The 20,113-nt window shown below is 41.9% G+C and overlaps 1 protein-coding gene across 1 annotated transcript in view; it reads left to right on the top strand.

The window, feature by feature from the left end:
• Positions 1 to 20,113, top strand: part of STK32A (serine/threonine kinase 32A) — a 574,428-nt gene that overhangs the window by 523,567 nt on the left and 30,748 nt on the right. Inside the window, exons 5-6 of the mRNA XM_078650656.1 lie at positions 3,211 to 3,308; positions 9,420 to 9,536. Coding sequence (XP_078506782.1) covers positions 3,211 to 3,308; positions 9,420 to 9,536 — 215 coding nt within the window. The remainder of the gene's footprint in view (positions 1 to 3,210; positions 3,309 to 9,419; positions 9,537 to 20,113) is intronic.

Below are 20,113 nucleotides of genomic sequence, written 5' to 3'. Positions count from 1 at the left end.
TACTGCATGCATAGTAAAAAGAGGATAACTTTTTTACAAAACAGTTTCAGATTATTGCAATGTGTGTATGCTATGAAATACTAGCAGTCAGACAAACAAAGGGCACTTCAAAAATAGTATTGGCAGGAGACAGGATCTGATAAAGCATAGAATGCGGCCTGTACTCACATCTTGTAGAAAGGTCCTGCTTTCACTTCAGGCTCTAAACACAAATGCAACATTAAAGTAATTATAAAGTAAAAAAGAAAAACACTGGCACTGATGGAAACTACCATGTATGTGGTTTTGTTCATTGTGAAAGAGCAAAATGCAGTCACTCAAAGTGAAGTTAACCAGTGGCTAAAGTAGGCTGACCCATGAGCCCATGCTGTTTGCTGTAGTGGGCAGAACCAAAAAGCGAATGACACAAAACCAGACCAATGGATGAAGAAGGGTGCCGAAAGCCCCTTTAAGTAAGTATATGGTATACATAATATTAGTAAAATCAAAAGAAAGGTCTGATGCCAGACCTAAAAATGGAAAGGAGGAAAAAAGTCATAATTTAAGCTTTGTGAGTAGTGATGCTCAGTGTGCAAATGTAAGGACATACAGTCCAGGCAAGAGTACAAACTGGGACTTCAATTGAAGCAATATTTATGCAGTTCATCCATAAAAATAATAACTCATAGAAATTAGATCTAATGTACTTATGACCCTAAAACTGGAGAAGAAACACAGTATATATGTGTTGTCCCTGAGGATATCAGCCAAGTTACATCACTCACCCGTGACATTCTGTTTCACATCACTTCACTTTTATGCTCTGAAGCCAATAGGAGAAGAGAAAATAAAATAAAATATAAAATGCAAAAAATAAATTAGAACAAGATAAGGGAGAAATGCACAAGAAAGCATAAGAGAGAAGCAATGAAAAAGAAGAGGAATCGGGTATAGACCAGTGGTGGATGAAGTGAGAAAATCTTGGCCGCGTACCTCGGCACGTGGATGGAATAACATAAACATCGTCCGCTCAATTTCCTGTTCTTTCTTACTAACAGAGCTGAAAAGGAGACAAAATGGGTCCCTTTAAGTATTGCATGATGTGATCCAATATATAGTTAAGTACCTATCGGAAACGAAGGGGTGCATCACCACAGATCAGAGTGCTGTGAAAATATGAAGGATAATTGGTTTCATTGTACTTAAGCAGTGAATGTCTATACCTTTTCCACTGGCCTCACCAACGCACGTCCTACAATAAGGAAATTCTAGCCACGAGGTTGCTACCGGTAGTAATTGCCGTATTGGTTCTCTGAACAGCAAATTTTATACATTTTAGTTTTTATACATTTTAGTGGAGTGGGATTCAACTTTCACTTCACCCTTGGCTTCAGAATCCTTGCAATGTCCCTGAGTCTCAGCTTGGAAGCTCCCCTAAAGTAGCCAGAAGAGGGTCTGAGGAATCCATAGGTATCCACATCTAGGGGCCGATTATGATGGCGGACGGACCTGAGTCCGTCCGCCACCATAGAGCAGGAGGGAACCTCCGCATTGCCTGCGGAGTTCCCTCCTGTGCAATTAGGATGTGACCGCCACCCTGGCGGTCACATCCCCTATTTTTACCATTGCGGCGGGTGCGGCTTCAAGCTGCATCCGCCGCAATGGTAAAAATGCATACATTACATTTGTATGCAGAAAGCGGCAGGCACCGTGCGGTGCCTGCCGATTTCTGCATACAAATGCAGGGGGGTACCATAGGTACCCCCCATGTGCACCCCCCAACCCCACTTCACCTAGGGGGCCCGCAACGGGCCCCCGCAGTGAAGTTACACATGCTTTTCCACGGCGGAAAACCTGCCGCGGGAAAGCATTTTCTAAAGCCCTTCCTAATATGACGGACGGTGTCTGAGAGACACCGCCACCATATTAGAGCTTTTCCGCCGCGGTTGTAAGCCAACCGCGGCGGAAAAGCTGCGGACGGAAACCAGGACACACAAGCCATTCTAATGTGGCGGTGGGTCTTTGGTGGGTCCGCTGTGGTTTTTCCGCATCCTTCCGCCGGCCCGGAGGAATGCGGAAAAACCGCAATCATAATAGGCCCCTAAGTTCAGTCCTGGCATCCTTCAGAGTGATGGTAACAGCCTCAAGCACATATCGCACTCTATCCTTGCTTAACCAGGCTTTCGCTATCTTAGACGTGTACTTCTAATTGCAGAACCTGCATTCATTAGGGATGCTCGAAGTTGTCAAGATGTTTTTAAAAATTGATGACACTTTTGGTAACTTCACAAAGACATCTAAGATTTTATTTTTAAAGCAGGTCTAAAATACTTAAGCAAGTTCTTTCTTTGGTTGCAAAACTTTCACAAAAACTTTGTTTTGCGGGAGAATTCCCATGTAAAAAATGATTTTGCCAAAAAACTCGTATATTTCTTTTGGTAGGGTAGTTTGGGTAGGTTAAGTTCTGTATGTTGACAAACTTTGGAATCTCACACAATTTTACAGTTCTCATCTTTGCACAATTCTTCCTCCAGAATTTTTTATTCTGGGCACTACTAGTATTAACAATTTTCTTAGACATACAAAACAGGCATATAGAAGACATTCCACAGCCTGTCATTTTGTAATGGACCTCCATTGTGTATTGCCAATTATAAAAAATGAAAAGAAAATGTCTGTTGACCAGATTGTTATATTTTTCAGTTTAGCTATAAATTATTGTATTTGTACAGTAGTATTACAGTACAGTAGTACTCTAAATGCAGATACTGTAGATTCAGACTGCTTTCATGGACCCCACCAAATAACTTTTTAAGGAGCAAAGCTGTATAAGGCCATGTGGCTACGTTATGGCCATAAAAAGAGTAGCAACTTAAGTCAAATTTGGGAATAACAGTGACAGTCCCACTGTTAGGGCCGTCACACCGCTGAGTTATGTCTCCTCTTTTGTCTGAAATAATTTTAAAATCACTTGTTTTGGGGTCTTTGATATACACTAAATAATATGATGATATGGACATTATTGGAATGAATGGACCATGGTCTGTGTTAATTAAATTAAATTCAAGTGGGCCTGGTTGAGAAAAAGTCACCTTTTCGAACAGGGCGTACTCGTTGGAGTTCAAAGTGGAGGTGGGGAATACGAAAATAATGTAAAATATTTTGGCCACAATATACTTGGATTCTTGTTTGGACAGATGTTTACGCTTTTCTTGTCTGATTCTATTTCAGCCCCAGAGATGTTTTACCCCAGAGGACAGATCTGCTATTCCTTTGCTGTCGACTGGTGGTCTTTAGGAATAACTGCTTATGAACTGCTGAGGGGCCGGGTAAAGTAAAACAAGGACTGAACTGTCCCATTATTTTTTTACATTTGGGATCCTTTAAATTCATCACTTTCACAGCCAAAGAAACTCAATGATGTGCCAAAGTAGAGTGTCTCCAGTGCTGTTGCTTCTGCCTCCTATCATAATCTCATTGTGATAACAATTTTGATGAGCCGGAGTTATTTGTATGCTAATTTCGCTGACATATGACTAACTCATAGTATTACTCCACTACTCAATGCCTGTTCAAAGCGTGCATTACAAGTGTCCTTTGGAGCAGAGTATTTATGCCTTTGACAATAATCTCCAAAGCAAGCATGTATATATGTGATATTTTCATATTGCGAATCAAATTGAAAGGCTGTGGATTAGTGAAGGGAAAATAAGGCTAAATAACGACTTTGTAGTCTTCAATCTGGCATCACTTTTGGATTACCATGTCAAGAGTCGATAACTGCTATCACAGTTTCCTCCAAGAACAGAAAGAAATCTTGGTGAATCCCAACCTTAGTCAACGGGCTTCGGTTTGTAGGATATGAAAACCCACATCCCATAGTCATTAGATATTTGCATAGGTAATGTACCCCTCAAAGCTACCATTACAACTGATGGCCCTATGAAAGTGTGGACCTTGGCCAGTAATTGCAGCAATACGAAGTTCAAGAAATGGCACTCTGTAATAAAAATACAGTTCTGCTGAAGGTCCGGAAGACTAGATTCTCCATTACCACCCAATAATGCTAGTGACGAAGATGCTCTTCCTTGGAACTGTTCATAACCCAAAAGCCTATTGCCAATACGGAAAATGTCCCATCAGAGGGAAGAAGTTTCACAGACAGGGGCCTGAGATTACAACATTATTTGAGCATAAAATCAACATTTTGTATAGATTCCCCTAGAAACAAGTCAGAGGCATGTCAAGTAGAAGTGGTAGAAAAAGCTGGATCTGTGATAACTTTTGAGATGGTACAAAAACAGAGTTGATACACATTTTGAACTGTATAAATGTGATCCTTTGCCCTACAAGAATCTGCTGTGTAGTTAAATTAAGGAATGTGGGAAATCTACGGTCCCATATTTGGAAGAACCTATAAGCAACATTCTTAGATTTTGGTTTATATATAACACTCTGAAAAAAGAACAAGTGACAACCTTGATTGAAAAGCCATTTCTGGATCCCACTAAATCATACATAATACATTATGGACAAAAGTGACTGACCTCTCTTGATGCTGCTGCTTTTATCAGCATCTTATGACACTCTAGAAGACCCCAGTCTACTGAAAAGTCTCAAAGATGTAGCTGGAGTGTCAGAAAGAGTGAGCTGTTTTTTATATCCTTTCATGAAGAAAGGTATAGAAGGATATAAATAGGCGGAGGTACAACCACACCAACCCCTGTATGTTATAGGGTACAACGGGGTTCCAGTTTATCACCTATAATGTTCTACATCCATATACAACCACTCAATTACCTCCTTCATGCAGCCAATATCTCATTTCATAGCTATGTGAATGACACCCAAGTGTGTTTCATCTAACTAATGATCTAGAGTTCAGTGAAGATGAAATTATTAACATCTTCAGTCTTATCCAGAGCTAGATGCATACAATCTACCTATGTTAAGGAGACTAAAATAGAGCTGTTGGTCAGTGCTGATGCCAGATTAAACCGAGAAAGAGACAGATATGCCAGGATCAACGTGGAACCCTAACCTGATTAATGAACGTATGAAATACGCAATGCAGTGATAAACCAGACGTCATTAGCTGAAAGACCATATCCTTCATCTTAAATAGATTACTGCAAACACATAAGGCAAGATTTGCAGATACAAATCATATATTATACTCAGCTGGGACATCACGCTGGCTAACAGAATTGTAGCTTGATAGAGGTAATATGGTCTATTACTTGCAGCTTCAAGTAATTTTCCTTGCATACAGATATCCTGCTCACTTATTTTTAAACATTGAGTTATATGTACTTTGCTCAACAAGATGCGTCTCCAACCTGTCTGTAACCAATGTTAAGAAACCTGTGGACCAGAAGCCTGCCATGAGGAGCTAGTTTTTGAAGAATCAACCAGCAATAACTTTCCCAGCAGCTGGAGATTAAGGGCCATATTATGAGTATGGCGGTCCTCAGAAATGCTGTACTCATAGTGCCGGTCTGACCACTGCTACCACTGTGGGTCCACCCACAGTATTCTAAGCGTGGCGGTTGGACCACGAGACTGCTGGCTCTGCCAGGACCAAGGATCATGCTGTGTCGACGATCTGCTACTGGCCTCAATATGCTGGCAGTGCTGATGCCGGCACCGTCGGGCATAATATGACCTACATATCCACTGTCCTTTTCATGGCGGTGAGTCCACCATGAAAAGGGTAGTGAACATGCAGGAAAGGGAGCCCTAACATGCTCCCCCGGCCGGATATGAGCCTGGGGGTGCACATGTTGTGCCTCCCTGGAATTGCACCCCTGCTCCCGCATGCATGTCACACCATGCAGAAACGTGCTGCCGGCACTGTCACAGCAGCGGTCTGCTGTTAAGGCTCACCTATGAGCCTTACACAGCTGCTGCCGTGAGACTGCCGCAACATCACCCCCTGCCCTGGATTACACTCATAATCCGGCAGGTGGGCACACAACGGGTTTGGTGGTCCTCCTGTCTCTGCGGCAGTAGCGGACAGACAGCAGGACCGACCAACTCATAATAAGGCCATAAGTCTGAAGTAAAATCTTTGATTGGTACAACCCACTTGGTATATCCCACCACTGCCACAATGTGGTTGGCATTAAAATGTTTGATTTTTTTCAAGGCACCTTTTGCCTTAAAACTTTAAAAATCAAACCCCTTAACCTATTCTGATGATCTTGCTGCCTTTTGACTCAATATTTGCTATATTTTTAAACATTTTTTGTGAAGTGTATTGTGTTGTGTTCTTTACTTTAAACATTTTGGTGCTGCTTGAACTTAAAGTGCACTTCTCCTGCAACTGACTGATGCTTGTGCCAAATCTACCTATTTTGAGCAGGGTATTCTCTCAGAACTGCGTTCTCGCCTAACCAGAATGGTTTGGTGGGTTGGCAGGGCTGACCCCTGCCAAATAATAACCCCATTTCTCACACACATCTACTAAGATATGCTACTGTAACTCTCTTCTCTAGCACTAACACACAATTAGGCTACCTAGTGTTAAGTGCACACCAGTGCACTATAAGTGTGTGCATAATTTCTAGCATAGCTTGTGTATCGGAAGGGTACTCTTCTAGTACAAAATACTATGTGGTTAGACTAAACATTATATTTTTCACAGATTGGATGTGTGCTGTACAGTGCAGCATGCATGCCACGTTTGAAGAGTTAGGATAAATTACAACATTTCTGCAGCTTACTCCTGCTTCAAGGATGTGTTATTTTTTGTGCAATACCCTGTCTACCATTGTAAGTAAATAGGACTTTGTGTCAAAAATCCTAGTTTGCCGTGTGAGACCGCCCAAGCACCCATGGCACATCCACTCTTCCAAAGTACCACAAAGAGTTATTTTCATTACTCTCCAGTGCATATAAAGTTTGCACTGTAAGATAAATAGTTCAATACATTGTTCTGGTTTGCATCACTTTTTGTGTGACTTTGCACCAGCACAAAGTTTTGATAAATATACATCTATATTTTTGTTCTGCCATTACGGACCTCTCGTTGAAAACACATTTCTATTCTGCATGATGATTGGTAGAGATTTCTCCTCTACTCTGACGCCGTTAGACACCATGGCGACATGCTTTAGCCTCGCAAGATAAATCCGAATTTTCTATAAAAGCTGAAGACATTAATATTCAGTGAAGCTGCCATGTGAGTGATGACCGCCTAGGCCTCATTGACGTTACAGTGTCTGCAAGCTCAGGTGATTTATATAGGTTACAGCAATATAGATGAAGGTGATTTATTTTACAGGCTGGTTACAGACCCAGGTCTCATAGTGGCAGATTTCGTTTTTCTCCAAAGACCACTCTTGCATCTGACACTCATATATGTGACCAAATAATGCATTCTGAAACCACTTGCTTTTGATTAGTTCTGTCATTTTGTGGGCTCAGATATTTCCCGTTATATGTTTAGATACTCCTCAGTACAAGACACTGAGGGGTAGATTTACCAAGACATTGCACTCAGTGTAGAGCCCCTCAAAGTGACTGATGACCAGATGCATCAAAGGCTTTTACCCATTCCATGTCTATGGAAAAATGTGTTCTTACATACTGCCCTGAACGAGGTGCAAGAAATTGAATAAACAAATAGCACTTTGCTATGTTTTGCCCCACTTTGCTCCAAGGGGACCTTACATATGTGTAACTTGGGAGGATTATCACAAGTACCTATAGTTTTGATGCAAAGCCTGATCTACTAAGATTGACAGTCTGGGTTTGCATAAACACAAAATGCCTTCTTGAAGAAGTTGCTAATGTGGAGCAATATTTTTTTTCTTTCCAAACATTCCACACATTGTTTGTGTACTTCAATACGAAGCATCCATCCAATGTGTGGATGTGTTAGAATTTGTACAGACATAGGATTTGCTGACGCCCGAGCCATTAAGTCAAGGTGTTCCAGGGAGACAGAGAGGACAGGTCGCTCGAGGCATGGCCTTAAATAGCCCACTATTAAGGATTCGGTTTCATTTCATCACCCGAACCTCCCAAATCTCTGACACCTCTCAGTCCCCCTCCACACCAAGCCCCCAATTGGAGGTCGATCCCGTGGCGCTAGTAAGGGCGCCCCTCCTCTAGGCGCGGGGAGCGTCTGGTCAGAATAGTGGAAAGGTTGCGAGTAGCACTAGGCAGCCTGTTTGTGCTTTCTCCCTCTTGTGCAATGCAGCAGTGCAACTTTAGTTTCTGTGCTGTGTTGTGCAAAAATGATAAATCCGCCTCTGTATAGCTCAATGAATGATTTTAATGTATGTCTAGTTTGATTTTTGCTAGCATGTTCAACTTTTGGCTTCTTTCTTCGAAAATACATTTTTTCACAACCTATAGCACGTTCATAACTATTTTCTATCTAGCGTTTTGCTCGGCACGTTCCCTTGCATAACTATAGTATAAATATGGATCAATATATGCATATATTTTGCAAACACGCTATGAAATATGGCTTGGATTGCCATGCTAGGCAACGCGGGCTTTCCTTCCATTTAGACATTTATGTTGTTATGGGCATCTCATGGAAACACATCAGTTGCTTCGGCTTGCGATGAAAGATGGCGTCATAGTCCAAGTTTAAAGGTCACCTTCCTACACACGTGTTTCGTATCCCTTTGACAAGACTTTTCTGTATATTTAATGTTGCTGTCGCCTTCCTCTTTTTGCTCTTTGCCTTTCTTTGCTTTTAATGTACACCTTGACCCAGACGGCACAGTGTTGTTACGCTTACCCTGTGCTAAAAAGTTACCATACACTACATTAGCAGTGATGCTAGGTATTCAATGTTGTGATGACTGTGGGGAGAAAGTAACAATTAATTATTCAGTGCAAGCATTAGTCCCATGTTACCTCTAGCAAATGGAACGAATAGATGTGTTGGGTCCAAAAATAATCACTACGTACACAGCAGGCATTAAGCAGCCACCAATAGGAAGTATTCCATGGTACACCAGTTCCAAGCTGTGTGATGCTGGCTGGATGAAAGGGAAGGACTTTATGCTCCCAACATTGAGAGCGATGGCCCCCATAGGATCACATACTTTCCACTATGACCTCTGTCTTTTATTTTAGGCCTCCAACCCTTGAAGTATAAAACACACGTGTAAGAGCAAAAGACCTGACCCTGCATGATGAACATTCATGAGGTGGGCAGTTGTACTGACTTTCACCAGCGAAATTTACCCTCTCGGTCCAGAGCTGAGCAAGCCTGTGAGATGGCAGTCGCTCAGATCAGTGCTGCAAACCCCCTTCCCTTCAGTGTTAGGTCTTTTCTACAATTCGATCTGTTTTTTACTTGACTGCAGTCCATGTAGGAAACTGTTCTGGAGTGTGTGTACTACATATTTCTTGCTGTTATTTCTCCTGCTTCTGTAAGGCTGACTCTTCTTTCTGTCTTTGCTCCATCATCTCAGAGACCGTATCACATCCATTCCAGCACCGCGGCCAATGACATTGTGCAAGTGTTCCACACCGCCACCGTCACATACCCTGCAACCTGGTCTGCGGACATGGTCGACTTGCTTCATAAGGTAAGAGGGTATGACGCGTTGAATACCTTGAACAGACGCTTGTGTCCCAGCAAAATGCTTGTGTTGCCGTTTGTGTTGCCGGTATAATGGCAAGTTAGCCTCTCACTTGAGGAGTGGCTCCTGGAAAGAAGCTCCATTCATCAAGTGTGACCGGAAATATGGCAGTACCTTCCCTATACATCATCACTTAACCAATAGAACCCAGGGCCATATTATCAAGACTGGGTGATACAATTATCACCGCTTTATCGGCAGGAAACTGCCGCTGAAGTGGCGATAAGGGGCTTGATAATATGCTTTATAGAATTCCAATAGAAACCCAGGTTATGCATCTAACCTGGGCTTCCACGGGAATTCTCAAGGGCATATTATCAAGCCCCTTATCGCCACTTTAACGGAAGTTTCCTGCCGATAAAGCGGCGATAACTTTATCGCCGAGTCTTGATAATATGCCCCCCAGTTTCTCTCTTTAAGGGATGCGTCTTATGTTAGGAGAAGTTAAAGCCAGTTCCTCTGACAAGTAGACATTTTCTTTCCCAGAAAGGCAATTTGACTAACAATAAATGACTCGTATTCCCATAGACCGATAATCTCAGAAAAAGTGACTCACACTCGCAGAAAAAATTGTCATTGCACAAGGAGTGGCATTTCATGACCATCCTATTTGAGACAGCATCTTCTTGGGGTATGATTTATTCTTTGTGAATGAGGCTGCCTGCTTCAGTAGGACTGAAGTGGGTACCTAAAGCAGCCAAGTACCATTTGTGTGTTTTATCTACCACTGTTACAAGGCATTGCCGTTTGTAAAGACTAGCTGTAGGCGGTGCATTGGAAATGACCCTTATAGTCGGGACTGAATGTTGGAAAGCTCATATTTAAAGTTAAGACATTATGGGTGTTTGAACTATGTAATCAGACTTTTCATTCAATGAATACTAGAGGCCGAGCTGTGCAGTGGACGCGGAATGTGCAAGGTCTTGCAGCAGAGTGTTCTATTGATATGATGAGATTGGAATGATAAAAGCGATTCTGATTAGCTGTAATGCTGCTACTACTTATATATAACTGCTTATAATAATAATAATAAGAAGAAGAAGAAGAAGAAGAAGAAGAAGCTTGCTGAGCTGTCCTTCCCATAATTTTGCCATTTCTAAATCCTGTAAACAACAGCTGTTACTATAGCCCAATATTTAATATCAATTTCTACCGACCTGAGAAGGCTAGGAGGCTGAGTTGGTCTTGCTACAATGTGAAGTTGTGATCTACAGAGTCCAACATTTCACTCACTGAGCCATCTTCGACCAGGAGCTGGGCTAAAGTCCCAGAGGATCATCACAAAAGAGGTGCCCCAGGGACAGAGTCATCTGGTGATCTCTGCTCAGTTGGTGAGGAATGGAGACCCCCCCCCCCGGATCCCTATGCAGACTGTGGTGTTTGCGCCACTTCACAAGACTTGGAAACTATGAGAGGCACACCTGAACTAAAAGACCCTGGTTAGGAGTTGCCTTTTACTGGCCATGTGCAAACTCTCCACACATAATTACTGTTACTGTGCAGTGAAATGCCACCATTACTATATCCAAGTAAAAGTTAGTCCCTTACAATGGGGGAATAACTGTTTACGGTTTCGTTCTTAATTGCATAGTACAAATAGGATGTTACTTCTTGGTAGCTTAAATTATGTGTGTGGAGTTTACACCCTGCCAGTAACATGCAAGTTGTAAGCAGGGGCAAGAAGCACAAGTAACAGATACAGCCAACAGAAATAGTATGGGTAGCAACTGCATTATGAAGAAAATATGTGTTTTTTTCCATGACACCAAGAGATGGCGATCACCCACTGGAGGGATAGCAATGTTCGCAAGTAGAGGAGTGGAAGGCAGAACAGGTGAACTATGAGATGACGAAGTAATGCAATGTCTTATATGACATTTACTGTCAGCGCCAAGCTGTTTTGCCTTGGAACAGTATCCATTTCTCAGCTCTAAACCCACTTTGCACCAGTTTTCATCGCTTTGAATCAAAAGAGCGGCTGTCGGGTGGGTCTATACAAATGTCTATAGATTTCGATGCAGATAGTACCTACTAAGGTAGCCAGACTGAGCTTTGCATCAAAATCTTAGTCCTAAAGAAGTGTAAACTTTGGAAAATGTATTTATTGCTCAAAACAACCAATACATTGCATGAATGCTGCAGTGCACAATCCATCCATGGGGTTTCCTGTTTGTTTAGGTATAGGAATTAGCCTTGTGAATGTATGTTTTCAGTGCAAATCGTGTGCTTGCCGGCTCACACTCGCTTCTCTGCCATGCTGCAAGGCTGTGCATCACAGAAGCCAGCCTGTTTGTGCCCCAGCACAACAGAAGCAGGCCAATCTTAGAAAACATAAACCGGTCCTCTGTTTTCAGAATTGCGCAACGTAGTTCAGCAGATCTGATTGGTGGACTGCGTTGCCTGAAGAATTAATAAAGCTGGGCCTTGTAGGTATTAATCAGTATGTGGCTATGGGGAAACCAATTTTTAAATGATGTGAACATCTCAAAAAAGTGGGAAAAGCTAATAGCTTGTAGGAAGACTGCATGCCGCATGTAACACAAACTGTATTGACTGGTACGATATATCCAGAGGGTTAGGCCCCATCAAAAAACTTATATGACATATGCTGGCTTTCTTTTATTCACACTAAAACCAGGGGCTACCTCTGCGGTTGGGTAATGTCAATGTTTTCTGGCAAAACCAGCCTAGATTCGTATCCTTTGTAGATTTCATATTGAAAGAAAGAATTTAGCAAAAAGAAATTGTGACACAGGTCATGGGCAGTGTATTACATGACAATGCTCAGAAGGAGAATCTGATAAACAATATGATTATTGGTCTGTAGAAGCAAGAACATCTTTAAGGTGTAGTTCTAGAAGAGGGCAAATCGATACAGTGACCAACAATTACAAACACAACTGGGCCACAAAATGATAAATTTAAGCTCAAAGGCAAGTTAATGAAATATTAAAACAATAACTAAAAAGTTATAAAAAAATAAAATGGGACAAACAGATAAAATATGATTTACCCTATCGAGTTAAAGTTGGTAGTCCTAATCATTCAGATACAAACAACTGGCGTAAATGTAAGTGTGTGGGAAATTGCAGATCATTCTGAAAAAACTGTGTGGCTCTCTGCTTTTTAACAGAACTTGGACGTAAAGCTAGGTTGACTCATGTGAGCACATAGTTGGACTCGTGGCCAAGTACTGGTGCAGGAAGAAATGTTACTATCACATTCAGAAGTATCCGTAGAGCTGAATCCTTTGTAAAAGAAGTTATCTCCAGTCTGACTCTAGCTAGGTCTGCATGAATTTGTACAGTCTAATGTTGAGGTAAGGATGAGCACCAATGAAGTACAATAACAACAAAGCAGATGCAAAGAACCTTCTGGGGACAAAGGAACACGTAACTCTTTTTATTGGTCTGTGCATCTTTCACCATTTAGATCCTCAATTTCGAATTCTGTAGAGCTTGCTTTTCATCAGGAAGTGTTGATTATAGGTCCAGGACAAAGGGCATTTAATAGCCACATATCAGGCTTATAGGAGCTCAAGATAATAGGTTGGGTGGTGATGCAACGATTATGAGCACAGTGGGTCGTCACCTAATGCGGATGAAGTCAAACCTTTTCTCATATTGGTCCAAAGTTTCATTCCTCTTTTTCCAGCGGATGTGAAACTCTGCACATGGAGCTTTGAGAAGTATGGAGCTCCACACTCAGAAATTCACCAGAGAAGTCCCTTAATGTCTATGTCCCAGACCAGCACTTTAGTCATTGCTAGCAAATGTGTGCCTATGTCTCAGCCCTCCACTACACCCGTAGGCTTTACCTCCACCACCATACAAGCTTCTCGGCACCCGCTACTTTAAATAAGAGACATCTAAGGCCCAGGCAGCTGACGTGCCTGTGGATACACTAGAAGCTGGTTTTCCTAGCTTTGGAAGGCAATGCTTCAGTGCAAGTAGGAGACTGGTGAAAGGAAGAAATACTCATATTTTTTTGTTTATAGATGCAAAGGTTCCATCATCTTGCAAACTAACACAATTTATGAACACAACCTGCCATTTAACACGTAAAAACAACAATAAATCATAACTCTATCTATGCACTATAAGGAATTCATGCTCATAGCGAGGTTACAGGGTTCAAGGCTATTATCGGTGTTTTTAATTGTAAGCTGCTGAGTATGATCGTAGGTCTCTCATGCAGTTTGTGGTGGTTTACTCTCTCCCTAAAAAAGTGTCTCTTTCGAATTATTTTATAGGCAAACAGAAGGAGACAAATGTGACCTTGGGTTGTGGTCTCCTAGATAGGTGTCCTCTGTGCTTTTCCCTTCAGCAAGAAGTGGTCCGGGAAGCCTATCTTGTTGTAGCCTGTAGTTCCTGTAGGAGAAAATAGGTATAGACATCGGGAAGCTCCTTGGTGAACCATGTCTGCCCTCTCCCAATTCATTCCAACTTTCTAGGGCTTTGTTTCCTAGATGTCCCAATTTGCTTCTAGGAGAGAAGAGATATTGCTGCCAGGAAGCTGCTTCATGATTCATTTTTGCCCTCTCCGTCTTCACTCTTAAATAGTTATTCCCAGAAGGTCATTCCTGGCCCTGTGGAAACCTTGTGGTAATTGGCCCTTGAAAGAAAAAGAGAAATTCCTAAAGTGGGTGGTGTGTTTAGATTAGGTGCATATGAAGATGGGTGGGTCTGGTTCTGCCCCATTAAAAAGGAGTGCCCCTGTTTCTTACCTTTTTCCACTTCTTGACTTTTCGCCTCCTGGAGATCGGTGAGCCCTGCCTGGGGCAACTGTTAGGAAGAGTATCCCTCCCTGAACACTGCTGATGTACCATCCACAAGAGCTTCTTCAGAGAAACCTGAATTGGTAGATCTCAATCTTCCTGTACTCAGCGCCATTGTGGCAGCAGTGACGATATACAGGCATGTGCAGAGAAAGTGCTGGGTATGGGGCAGGAAGAGGAAAATACCCCTGGCTATCTGCCTAACACTGTGTAGTTTGAGAAACAGAAGGAACAGCCTTTGTGAGTTCTTAACACTGTTATATGCACCTTTCTAATCATGTAGGGACCAGTCCAAAATGTACATCCTTACCTAGTATTACACAGCTTATTTCAAATCTTACATAACTGCTTGCTTCACATTATGTAAAAATATTCTCTTTTGTGCTCTGCGAGGTAAACTACAGACCTAGCTGGCAGTCAGAAGAATCAGCAAGACCATCCTCTGTTCTTGGTGCCAGTGGTCTGTCAATTGTCCTCCGAATAATGATATCCTCTTCCATCTGAAACTGTTAACGCGTTGACTGACTTTCAAATAAACTGTCCCAGACAGAGAAATGTTTATTCTGAGGAGCAACTTTTAATGTATATCAATTCAAATTTACATTTTAACTCAGGGATGCAACCAATGACAAAATAAAATATGGTCTCAATTCATCGCATAAAACTTGTACATCCATTGTAGGCATCTGTGTAAACAGTGCAAACATTGGTGTAGGCAAAAAAATATGACACTTTTGATCACAGATCAAATTTTCTTTTTGTATTGCAATTCTTTATTGATTTTCGCTGGGAATCCATCTCCCACCATTCACCTTGGAACCCAAGAAGATCATCTGCGGCATACCATAAGAATCATCCCTCAGCTCCACCCTCTTCAATATGTACTTGACCCTCCAGGCCAACACGATCAGATCGCATGTACTCAACATCATCTCCTATGTCGACGACATCCAGCTCATCCTCTCTCTGTCAAAAGACCCCTTCACCACCTGAGCCAACATCCTGAGAAGTATGACGAACTTCGCCAACTGGATGCTGAACAACTGTCTAAAGCTCAGCATGGACAAGACGGTAGTCCTCATCTTTGGGAACAACATCTCGCCATGGAAAGATGCTTGGTGGCCTGTTGAACTCAGCCCTTGCCATGTCCCGACAGATCGTATGCTCTGTAAGATCTTCAGGTGGGACCCAATCAACACCAGAATGACCATTACTCAGGCCTTTGTTACCAGCAGGCTGGACTACTAGTACACTCTTTACATAGGAATCACTGCACGCCTCCTGAAGAGACTGCAGACCATACAGAACTCAAGTAGCAAGACTCATCTTTGACCTCTCCAGATGGACTCAGATCACCCCTCTCCTCAAGAAGCTACACTGGCTCCTGATCCAGAAGAGATGCCAGTTCAAGATATTGACCCACGCTTACAAATAGCTGCACAATGAAGGACCAATATACAAATGAATGACCTTCCACCAACCGACTTCACATCTGCGATCTGCCTCCCTCTTCCTCGCAGATACCCCCAGATCCACCGAGCCAACAGCAGAGCATGCTGCTTCTCTTACCTTGCAACCAAAGCCTGGAATGACCTTCCCTTGTGCCTTAGGACCACCTCAATGTCACTTGGAATTTAGCAAAGAACTCAAGACCTGGTTATTTGAATAAACAGAGAACCTCGAAGGAGCTAGCAACTCCAATGCCTTGAGACCCTCACAGGTGATTTGCCGCACTCTACAAATAAATCCTGATTGATTGAGAGCATTAAACATGTACTGCATTACATGAACAAGAGGAACAGTGTACAATGTCCCAAATCGTTGTATCAGCAGAAAAAGAAAAAAAGAAATAAAGAGAAGCACGCAGAAGAAGAGAAAGAAAATGTTTTCCAGCTGAGAGAGGATCATGGATTTGTTACTGAACTTCCTTTCCATTCATACATACATAGGAATTACAAATATATATTGTTTCCAATAGTTCCTCATCATGAGATGCCAATTTGTAGTCGGGCTAGGCTTGGGATGCTACAGCTGGGGGATCTGTATGATAACAACGGTTTCATACATTTGAGAAGCTGCAGCTTACATATGTATAACCTCCCTACCCAAAAGCTGTTTAAGTATTTTCAAATCAGGGATTACTTTGTGAAACATCTAGCATTAAAGGGAGTGACTAGGTCAGAGATTTGGGATTGTGCACATGCAGAAAAACTAAAGTTAATAATTAGTATTATGTATCTATGTCTTAGCAAGATTAGACAGAATGGGTGTGAAAAACTTGCCTTACGTGGACTAAGATTTTGAGGACAAATATAACACCCACAATTATTACTCGGGCACTAGAAACTTTAGAAGGGTCAATTCATTCTGTTAATCTAAGACTACCACAATTTCGAACAATATGTATGCTCTATTACACTCCAGCGAAGATCACTAGCTGGGCTCGACAGAGAAAAATAGGAGACCGGGGAAAATGCCCTAAATGCGGGATACATGCTGCAGACTTGGTAGATATGTTCTCTAGCTGCCCAGAGCTGGAACTCTTTTGGCAGAAGGTAGCACAGGTGATGAGAGAACGAGTTGGGGGAGACTCTCCCCCTACAGTCTCCCCCTACAGTTATAGAAATTATGTTGGGGTACAGAGAAGGGACTGAAGGGTTGAAGAGACTTTTCGCAATCCTATTAGTGGCTGCTCGACTTACCATTGCAAGGGCCTGGATCTCCCCTAAACCCCCCACCGTAGGTGAATAGTGGGTTATTGTTAGGGAGACTTTTGAAATGGAGAAAGCTCTAGCTAGAGCAAGAGAAACTCGCTCAGAAATAAAATTGGAGGCTATTTTGGGACAAATGGCATTAAATAAATAAGCTCTATAGAATAAATTAAGGCAAGGGGTAATTGGTATTTGAAGAGAAAATGTCTTGTAATATGGAAACAGGTTTAAGTCTATTTTAAATATTATTTATAGCATTTCTGATACTGTACTGTTCAAGGAATAATTATGTCTGTTCTGTAATGTACTGTGAATGTAATGAGATCTCCTTATTGCTTATGATAAGGTATTTGAAAGAGAATTTGTAATGTTGCTCCCTTGCTGACAATAAAAACATAAAAAAGAGATGCCAATTTGTGAGGATGGGATCCTGCAGACCATCTTCTCTGCTACATTGCAGAGTTCTGCAAGGTTCGATCCTGGCTCCTATGATCTCCCCCTCTAGACATGTCTCTCCTCCATTCATTTACCAATCACTTGGATTTATACTTGACTTCCACACCACACTCCTTGACTACTGCTAAATGCATCAAACCTGCTCTGTACCAAACCTCCCATTCTATAAAATGTCAGTACATGGGTGGTAAATGGTCTGACCACATCACTCCTCCATACATTGATATCTATTGGTTGACTGCCAAGGTCGACTTCACCTTCAGAATTTCATGAATCATATTTAAAGTTATGGTCCGTTCCCAGCCACCTTATGCATGTGAGAGGATAACAATCTCAGTTGAATACCATGTTGCATGAAGGAAGATTTATCTGTTCCTTAACAGCATGATGTCCGAAGACCTATTGTTAAAAATAAATTATCTTCCAACGCTCCTAAGATAAGGGAGAGTGTCTGAAAAATATTTCGTGTTTCTTTGTTCTAATCACCTTTCATAAATACCTTAAAATACATTTAATCCAAGTTGTCTTGACCTGCGACTGATTCCCTTACCCACTTTTGTGTTCTTAACTTGTATGTTCTGCAGCTGATAATCAAGTGTTTTTTTCTAAAACACTCTGCCACTCCTGTTGGTAATGTCTACTCTATAAAAACACCTGTATGAATTAAAAAGTGTTCCAGGTGTATTTTAAAAGCCACTCAATGATTGGTAATTGCAGCAACTCACACAGATATGTGATTACTTTTGACATATATCTTTATTGACAATATTTCCCACGGTATATACTAGTCCAACAATAAATTCTGCTCTGTGTCAACCCCATATATCACATAAAGGTTGAGCAGGGTTATTACATTGTAATATACAGATATCGATCGACAATCCATACAAGTGATTTGTAAAAATACAGCAGTTTCTTTAAAGGAATGCTGTAGACTATTGGCTGAGTAAAATGGCACTCACCAGCAATTAAGGATTGTAGGCTTAATTTATAATTTAGTGGTAAAGGAGCATTTCCATAAAATGGTGGATGCTCTTCACCTCTAAGCTTACAATTACTCCTCATGGTTTAAAGTTGGGGGAAAGTCATTGTTTCATATGTCAGAGCCTCAGCTGGCTTTGCTGTCAGAAAACTTTGACCTGATACTCAGTCCACCACTGGAATGGGTCATGATGGAGGTTGCCACACCACATTAAGGAGTGGAGGTTGACCTTAAGGGATTTTCTCTGCCCATGGTCCTCGCGGGAACCATGGTGGAATCAAGGAGATAAAACAAACAATGGCCTGACATGCAGGAAACAAATTCCCTGCACCTCTGGAGTATTGTGTTTGTTGTGTGAAATATATTCCTACTTTACAAGTTTGTTTTAGAAAAACAAGCAAATGACTGCTGATTTGGGTGAAATAATCATGGCACCACCCTGCATTTTCTACTCCTTTCAGTGCAGCCACCACTGAGGGATGCATTGAAGGCATTTTAAATCCTGCCAGCTGGGCAGTGATCTCTAACTATGGTGCTTCATCCTAAGCCACGTAAGCAAGAGCCATAGCCTCCCTAAGCAGTCGGGCTGGCAGACCTCCCTACAAACTATAATCACCTCTACCTTGCCTAGTGCCATATAACCACCATTTTATAAATTGTGCCCCCTCTAACTCTCATGATAACATTGTGTGCGTAAAACGTACACAATGTTGTAGATATCCACATCCTTCACTGTATACCCATATTCCCCTGAAAAAGCGAATATCTCATTTCTACCAATCCCTCTTCCTCCATCATGTACACCATTGGGCAAGAGTAATCGAAGGGGGTGCAGAGAACCCTTTCACTAGTGGGCTAATCAAACAGTCTGGCCTTCAACCAGACCACATGGCCAACCCCTGCTGTGCTTGCTTGAAGGCCACATGCACGGAAAGGGCTACCCATGGAGCTTTAAGTGTAGGGCATTGCCTTTGGCAAGGCTCTGTGGCCAATCTCACCTGCGTATGGCAAAATGCTCTGCGCAGTGGGGCATGGTTGTCCATGGCAGGTGGGACCTGATCATTCACATCAACGGATTGTTGGAGAGGATTGCCTTTGGTCAGGTCTCTGTGACCATTCACCACTGCCTGTGGACCCTTGTTGCACATCTATAAATGATGACGAGAACTAAAGCTCTCTCATCCAATGAGGTAACTTTATTTGTTTTAATTGGATTTATGACTACTCTGTGGATTTGTGACCCACACTAACCTCTCAAAAACTACTAGACAGATTTACACCAAGCCAAGCAATGCACGTTGTTGAGTAAAGTTCTGCTTTCATGACAGGTTTGGTGTAATTTCATCCAGACATTTCTCAAAGCAAGGAGTCTGATGGAAGTTAAAATGAGAAGCATCATTTTTTAACCCCTCTCTTTTCCCTTGGCTCCCTCAGCCCCCGCATGATGGACCTGCACCTGAATTGTGTGCTGAATCCATTTTTGGAGGACTAAGCTTGTAATAGGCAATATGTATTTCAATCATTAAATTCCAAACCTGGCGTATCCAATTAGTTGTGCAACAATAATTATCACATTCCCCACAAAAGTCTCTCATAA

This window comes from Lissotriton helveticus, chromosome 7, assembly GCF_964261635.1.
Source record: "Lissotriton helveticus chromosome 7, aLisHel1.1, whole genome shotgun sequence".
Taxonomy (NCBI): domain Eukaryota; kingdom Metazoa; phylum Chordata; class Amphibia; order Caudata; family Salamandridae; genus Lissotriton; species Lissotriton helveticus.
This window is presented reverse-complemented; position numbering and strand designations above follow the sequence as displayed.